Consider the following 8,268-nt stretch of genomic DNA (forward strand, 5'->3'; position numbering starts at 1 on the left):
CCATCAGATACACAGGTAGCCTGGGTCATGTTCACACATTGTGAGCTGGGGCTGAGGTCCACGGGGAAAGTGACTTCATGGAGAGATCATTTTACATTGGGAAGAGGGTTCCCTTCACCTTGACCTCAGTGTCTAACCCACAAAACAGGAACTTTGAGCTGGAAAATCCCCCTTTGTGTTCTGTGCTTGTGTGGCCGCTACTATTCTGTGCTGTGTGTCCTTCTGTGTCCAGGACCAGAGAATTTCTGGGGATAAACATGGAGCCCATTTGTGGGCTGGCCAGGCCCCAATTCAAGGCTTGTCGCTGTGCTTCCAACATCAGGCTCCTCCTCCAGTTCTGACTTTCGATTCTGTGTCCTCTTCTCCTAGGCCTGGATGTGGTTGTGCTAAAGGGAAATCAGCACCCCGGGAGGTGACCACGGATTTGAAACTAAAATTCATTTACTTGAGACCTGCTACAAAACTGGCAGCATCCGTGGTCTAAATAGTAATACTTTGAAGATAATGATGGCAGGGCATTGAAGCAAGTGTGGGGTCCTTCTACGCATGGGACTGTGTGTAGATTAGCTACAGGGTTTTTCAGAGCCATTATATTTATTACTTAATTAATGTCAGTGATACTTTGCAAGGTGATAGTCCCTGTGGAATGGATATCTCAAACTATAAAATAACATTTTTTTCACTCACTCACCCTGGAGTTGGCCACCTCTCCCCATGGCCCTCACACATCTGTAATCCATGGTGCCAGTAGTCATCTGCAGAGCTGAGCAGCCACAAAGAAAGGTTGGTCACAGGTATGAGCTAGATCTGATTGCCGCTGTCTCACCCCAATCACGGGAAGCCAGTGCTCTGGGGAATATGAAGGTGTTCTGGCTGCATTTGGAAGGTGTCCCATCTTACAGTGAATTGATAGGAAGCAGAGGGAAAGGATTCGTCCAATGTGGACAAGCCTGCCCCTGAGGCTTGGCAACCAGAGAGCAGTAAGATCCTTGTGGGTAGAAGGACATTGATGGGATGGTGGTCAATTAAGCAAAGTAGAAAAGGATGCTTGAAGGACTATTTGGGACCCATGTGTTAGAGAAGGCATCACAAATCCATCAGGATTTTCCAGGAGATTCAAAAGTACAGAAATATGTAGATACACAAAACTAAAGTATGAATGAAGATTTATATCACAGGAAGAAAATTCACCTAAAGTTACACACTTGTTGCAACTGTTGTCAAAAGATTAGGAACGACTTGTAAAACTTGTGTCAATTCAGCCCAAAGCAGTTTTCTCATTCTAAGCTGTTCATTTGTACATTTATTTTTTAAATATATTTTTATTGATTTCAGAGGGAGGAAGGGAGAGGGATAGAATCATCAATGATAAGAGAGAATCATTGGTTAGCTGCCTTTCACATGCTCCCTACTGGGGATTGAGCCCCAATGCAGGCATGTCCCCTGACCGGGAATTGAACTGTTATCTCTGGGTTCATAGGTCTACACTCAACCACAGAGCCACACTAGCTGGGCTTATTTTTTGATTTGATGATCTGGGGTAAGGGGTGTGGCCCCAGTGACAAGTTGGCTCTGGGCTCTAGGCAGTGAGCATGACATCTCAGAATGACTCCCTGAAGAGCCCTGTTCCCTTTCATCAGCACACAGCGATAAACTCCATCTGCCCTGCCCCTGCCATGGCTATCTGCCACCTGAGCTGTGTGGCCTTTTGTCTCCTGCAGGCAGGTGAGTCCTGGCTGGGTCCTCCCCGTGGATGAAAATTTGAAGAGTCCACCACTAAGCCTTCCCGTGGGGGCTGCAGCATCATTTTTATTTTCTTCATCACAGGTCTGGTGAACGCTGTCATCACTCAGACCCCCAAATTTCAGATCTGGAAAACAGGACAGAAAGGGACATTGAGATGTTCCCAAGATATGAGCCACAACTACATGTGCTGGTATCAACAAGACCTGGGCCATGGGATGAGACTGATCCATTACTCAGTCGGTGCTGGGGTCACTGAAAAAGGAGATGTCCCCGAAGGGTACAGTGTCACTAGATCAAAAACAGAGAACTTCCCCCTCACCCTGGAGTCAGCGACTCCCTCCCAGACATCTGTGTACTTCTGTGCCAGCAGTGTATCCACAGCGCTGCACAGCTGCCTCCGCTCTGCACAAAAAGGCAGGAAGAGGCCCTTCACCCTGGACTTAGGGGAGCCCTATGCAAACTCCACACCGTGGAGCCCCCCGGTGGCCCAAGCCAGCAGGTTGAACCTCTGTGTGTGGTGAGGTCCACCTCCAGGGAAGTGTCTGCCAGGCCTAGACCAGAACCAGAGCCTCGGCCCCCCCCCCCGCACCCTCCCCCACTATTGCTGACTGTCTGTCTGTCCTCTACAGCTGCCCTGTTAGCTGGGAAGCTGCTTCCTCAGCTCTACCTTTTCTCATCATCAGCCTGAGTCTGATGCCTCCAGGGTGGAAGGTCATCAGGAACTCAGATTCATCTAGACCGTACCCTTTTATGTAATGATGTTTACTTTGAATTTATATTAGTTCACACAAACACTCCATCCATGCTTTTGTTCCGGCTCTCCGGTCCAGTTTAAGAACCCATTGTGGCCCTCGAGTCAAAAAGTTTGCCCACCCCTGATCTAGACCCTCTTGTATATTAAACACTAGTGTCCTAAAAATCAATGTAGTGGAATCTTCTTCCATAAAGAAGCTATAGGAAACCTATTGTTAACTGCATGGTGACCTAGAAGGACATGAGACTTTGCTATGGGCTCAGGAAACATAAAACAACATGGAGGTTAAGACACAGAGAGGGCACTTGGTCATGACTTGCAGAAAAATAGAAGCTCAGCTCAGGCACTTTCCCAGGAGTCATTCCATCTCTTATATCTCTGAATATGCCAGTGCATCCCAGGGCAAAGCCAAGTCAGACCCTGATGCCAACCCTCGCCTAAGAAATGGATAAGGTTGAGCATGTGTGACTGGTAGAGAGGAGAGCATGGTAACAGAAAGAGAGATGCTCACAGGAGATCCTGACTTGCAGATAAGACAATGAATTCACCCTTTGGTATCTGGTATTGATGCTGCTGCTGACTGGTCTTAGTGAAAATGCCAGGGGACAGGAATGACTGCTAAACGAGAAGAAAAGCTTGGAGATGTGGTGAGATCTCTGCATCCAGATGGCACAGGAGACCACAGGGACAGCCACGCATTGAATTTGTTGAAAAAGGAGTTACAAATATTTACATAAGTCATCCAAGAGTGCTGTACTATGCATCACATGTCCCTGAGGTTGAGGGGATTGATAGTACTGTGATCTGCTGATCTGTATTTTGGATATAACAATAATTGTCTTTTTTCTCTTTTGCATTTTGTATATTTTTAGTAATGAAGTTAAAAGAACCTCCTCACACTTCAACTTGTGTGTCTTTCTTCCTATTTTAGACTAAATATTATTTCCTTCCATCCCTCCTCTTCTCTCTCTCCTTTTCACAAAATAGTTTTAAGGAAGCATATCTTACTTAGACTATAGCTGCCAAATAATGTGATAATAGTTAAGTAGAATGAGGGTGAGATATTAAGTGTGGTAAGTCAAAGGAATAGAGTTGGGTTTGAATTAATATTGACATTAGAGTTTTTAGACATTGAGCATACAAGTTAAAGGATACTGCTTCTGGAATATTCTCCCTGCTGATCCTGCAAACTCTTCCCAGCATCCTTGGGGCCACTGCAGAAGAAACAATGAAGAAACTTGAATTCTTGGCCACCAGATGGCACTGTGATACCATTGGTATCTTAAAGAGCTCTGGAGAGATTCTGGGAGAACAGGAAAGAGTTATGTAAACTTGGGCATGGATCCAACATTGGACAGATGTTGAAGAAGTTTTCAGTTATTGCTAGGCTACCTATAGCTATGAAAGAGGTGGGAGGTCCCTCTAAACATTAATGAGATCAATAGTGGAAGGATTTGGGCAAGGCAGCCTTGATGGCAGGGACAGGTGCAGACAGAGGCAATTATCTCAGAGAAATGTGGGAAACCAAGGGGAGGGGTGCTGCCTATACTCAGTGCATCCAAACCACACCCCATCTCCCCTGCAGGCCCTGCTGAGCTATGTCTATGAGAGGAGTTGCTGATTCAACCTGAGCCAAGTCTGTAGGAGCCCTGGGCCATGGACCCTCTGCTGGGTGGGGGGCAGTTACATCCCAGGCAAACCTGTGTACTCACTGGAGAAGGGCCCCTGAGCTCTCTCTCAGTCTGTGGTCACAACATTTAGCTGGGACAGCCCCATCTCGCCCTGACCTGGCTGGCCATGAGTCCCAACCTCTTTTGTGTGATGCTTTGTCTCCTTTCAGCTGGAAACCTCTGCCAGGGGTTTGCGAAGTCCCAGCTCCAATCTCCCCCACCCCTTTCAGTATCCAGCTTATTCCTCAAGTCTTGTCTTTACTTACATCTGCCTCTCCAACAGGCCCCATGGATGCTGCAATCACCCAGACCCCAAGATACTATACTATACAATCAGGAAAGAAGGTGACCCTGGAATGTTCCTAGGACATGTACCACTTTGTGATGTACTGGTATCCACAAGACCCAAGACAGGGGCTGAGGCTGATCCATTATTCACACAGTTTCGGCAGCACTTCCAAAGGGCATGTCACAGAAGGGTACAGTGTCTCCTGAAACAAGAATGAGCATTTTCTCTTGACCCTGAAGTTGGCCAACACCAACCAGACCTCTTTGTACCTCTGTGCCAGCAGTCAGTACACAGCTGTGTGCAGCCAGTTGCCCTCTGCACAAATAGGGCAGCCATAGAGTGGGGGACACTCCTTCCTGAGGCCTCTGTCTTGCTAGGAGAAAAACTTGCCCCTCCTGATGCTCTCACCCGACTCCTCTGCAATGGAATGTCAGCCTGAGGGGCTCCAGTGAGAACCTCAGCAGCCTGACCCTCCGTGTGAATTGAGGTCCATCATCTCAGGGTGTGCCTGTGTATGTGTTGGTGTGTAAGTGCAAATAGCACTTTATTAGGAATATTCTGGTAACTGAATAAGCAGAGGAGCAGTAGCATTCAACATGAAATTTATATTTGGTGGCTACTTGGAAAAGCTGTTCCTGTCTGCAGAGGCTCCATTTACAGAGAGAGGCCCCATTTACGGAGAGAGGCCCCATTTACAGAGAGAGGCCATGTACTAGTCCTTAAAGAACTGTGAGCATCTTTCTGGGTAGAAACAATAACATTGTCTAGGATGGTCCAAGAATAGACCAAAGTCCAAGATTTGCCTGAATGATTCAGATCAATGCTTTAAAGACTAATGGCCCAGCCAGTGAAACTTAGTAGTAGAGTGTCAACCTATAAAACAGGAGGTCAAGGTTAGATTCCTGGTCAGGGCACATCCTGGGTTGTGGGCTCCATTCCCAGTTGGGTGTGTGCAGGAGGCAGCCAATCAATGATTCTCTCTCATAATTGATGTTCCTGTCTCTTCTCCCTCTCCCTGCCTCTCTGAAATCAATAAAAATATATATTAAAAAAAGATGAACGGCCCTAACCAGTTTGGCTCAATGGATAGAGCGTTGGCCTGCGGACTCAAGGGTCCCAGGTTTGATTCCGGTCAAGGGCATGTACCTTGGTTGCGGGCACATACCCAGTAGGGAGTGTGCAGGAGACAGCTGATCGATGTTTCTCTCTCATCGATGTTTTTAACTCTCTATCCCTCTCCCTTCCTCTCTGTAAGAAATCAATAAAATATATTTTTAAAAAAAGATGAATGTAGTTTCCTTTCCTTAGGCAGCAAAGACTGAAAATAGACTCTTATTTCAAAGTGTAGAATCCTAAAAGTACTGGAGTGAGAATATCTTCCTGAGACAACAGCATTTCTTCCCACTTCTTTGTGGGAACCTTATTTGAGAAAGCTATGACGTGTTCATCAACCCTGTGTTGACACCACAACCAAATGGCAATTCTATGGCCATTTGAATTGTGGAAATGTAGTAACTTGTTTCTATTGAGTTTGGAAATGCAGGCACTAGAGGGCGCTCATTTACCTTCCTTTTCAGATAAAGCGGGGGGGGGAGGGGGTTGTTATTCACAGGTGGAGCTAGACTGAGGGGTCAGGGCCTCCACTCTTGTTGTTTGGGGACATTTATTTATTTTAGAACTGACTTAGAAACAGAAGAGGCATCTTGATAAGGAATTGAGGACAAAAGTCATTTTGAAGATAAATGAATTTATAGAGGGTATTGTTTTTTTACCTCCAAATTTAATACAAGGACCTAACCAACTTAGATCAGTACTCACCAGAGGCACCATTTCATCCCCAGAAGCTTTGAACTGTGAATTTAAACTGCTCTCAGGGGAAAATGGGACAACCTCCCATCCATACCCCCCACCCTCCAATACATATCCCACTGCTGCCCAAATCATAAAAAGGACAAGGAAAATGCAGGATGAAGATTAGAACTAGGAGACCTCAAAGGGAAGGTGAAGACCTCAACTGTGAAGTGCTGTTGAATTCAGGTGGACATGTACAACTAACAACGTGAAGAGAACGAGACACTAGAGAAGACTGGCCAGATAGGGAGTGTGGGATCCGGGCGATAGAGCACTGGAGCTCAGAGGGATGACAACCAAAAACAGAGTCGGTGTGTATTTACATCCATGTTTGAATTACTATTTCTCACTCATTCTCTTTCACAATTTTCATCTTTTAACATTTCTGGTTATGAGTCACAATATTTTTCTTTCTTTCTTAATAGTAGTTAACAGAATGGTGCATCCCAGAGTTGCTAGCCCAGTGATGGCGAACCTTTTGAGCTCGGTGTGTGAGCATTTTGAAAAACCCTAACTTAACTCTGGTGCCATGTCACATATAGAAATTTTTTGATATTTGCAACCATAGTAAAACAAAGATGTATATTTTTGATATTTATTTTATATATTTAAATGCCATTTAACAAAGAAAAATCAACCAAAAAAATGAGTTTGCATGTCACCTCTGACACGCGTGTCATAGGTTCGCCATCACTGTGCAGCTAGCATCTTAGATATAATTAATTCATTCATTGCTTAATTAGTTAATATCAGGGAATCCTGGGGCTTAGTGATGTCACTATGGGAACTGCCTTGTGGGAATAAGGGAAGTCCCTCCTCCTCTGCTCATGCTCACAAGGACCCTGACCTGGGTAACCTCCCATTCCTGTCCTCACCCTGCCATGGGCACCAGGATCTTCTGCTGGGTGAGCCTCTGTCTCCTGGGGGCAGGTGAGTCCTCAGAAAACCAAGCCCTTTCATTGTGTTTTGTGTGTGTGTTTGATGATTACAATTATTTTTCCTCATTCTATTCCCAATTTCTGTCTCCATAGGTCACACAGATGCTGGAGTGTCCCAGTCCCCCAGGCACTTAGTCACAAAGAGGGGACAGGATGTTACTCTCAGGTGTGATCCAATTTCTGGACACACGGTCCTTTACTGGTACCAACAGACACTAGGGCAGGGCCTGGAGTTTTTGCTTTACTTTCAGAACAAGGAGCCCCTAGACACATCAGGGATGCCTAACAAGCGGTTCTCTGCTGAGAGGCCTGATGGCTCCTACTCCACTCTGAAGATCCAGCGTGCAGAGCAGGAGGACTCAGCCGTGTACCTCTGTGCCAGCAGTTTAACCACAGTGCTGCAGAGTCACCCTCTTCCTGCTCTCAAACCCTCATGTGCTCACCTCTCCTCATAGTTCCCAGAGTCCTGAACAAAGGGGAAATAAGTGCTTTGGGACTTGAATTGTTGTTCTTATAGTGGGAGGTAAAAAAATGACCTTCAAAATACCAGAACAGGTCACCATGGGCAGTAACGTTCTGTCTGCTTTTCTAGGATTCCTTTATACAGATCAAGATTCCATAATTGAGATTGAGCACCAGAGCTTAGTGTCAGGTATGGTCTCCTGTAAAATATAAAGTTTTAACACAGTTACATTAAACTACTGAGCATCACTGACTCAGATGACACTAAGCTTTAGTGTGGGCCACCAATGCAGAGCACTGTCCAGGCCTCATGCAGCCGCCAGCCTTAAAATATACACATTAGAATATACAGCCTTAAAATATACACATTAGTAAGAACTGCCATCAAGCGCTCAATGGTTGAGCATCGACCCATGAACAGAGTGGTTGCTGGTTCGATTCCCAGTCAGCACACATGGGTTGTGGGGCTAGAATCCCAGTGGGGAGTGTGAATCGGTGTTTCTCTCTCATTGACGTTTTCATCTCTCTATCCCTTTCCCTTCATCTCTCTGAAATTAT

The 8,268-nt window shown here is 45.8% G+C and overlaps 2 gene segments (V, D, J or C); both read left to right on the forward strand.

Moving 5' to 3' along the window:
- Positions 1–1,592: 1,592 nt before the first annotated feature.
- Positions 1,593–2,267, forward strand: LOC102246912. The segment is given in 2 exon segments: positions 1,593–1,725; positions 1,828–2,267. Coding segments are annotated over 2 exon segments (573 nt in total).
- Positions 2,268–7,176: 4,909 nt separating this feature from the next.
- On the forward strand, positions 7,177–7,703 carry LOC106725284. The segment is given in 2 exon segments: positions 7,177–7,240; positions 7,342–7,703. Coding segments are annotated over 2 exon segments (411 nt in total).
- The last annotated feature ends 565 nt before the right edge of the window (positions 7,704–8,268 follow it).

This window comes from Myotis brandtii, unplaced genomic scaffold, assembly GCF_000412655.1.
Source record: "Myotis brandtii unplaced genomic scaffold, ASM41265v1 scaffold1532, whole genome shotgun sequence".
Classification (NCBI taxonomy): domain Eukaryota; kingdom Metazoa; phylum Chordata; class Mammalia; order Chiroptera; family Vespertilionidae; genus Myotis; species Myotis brandtii.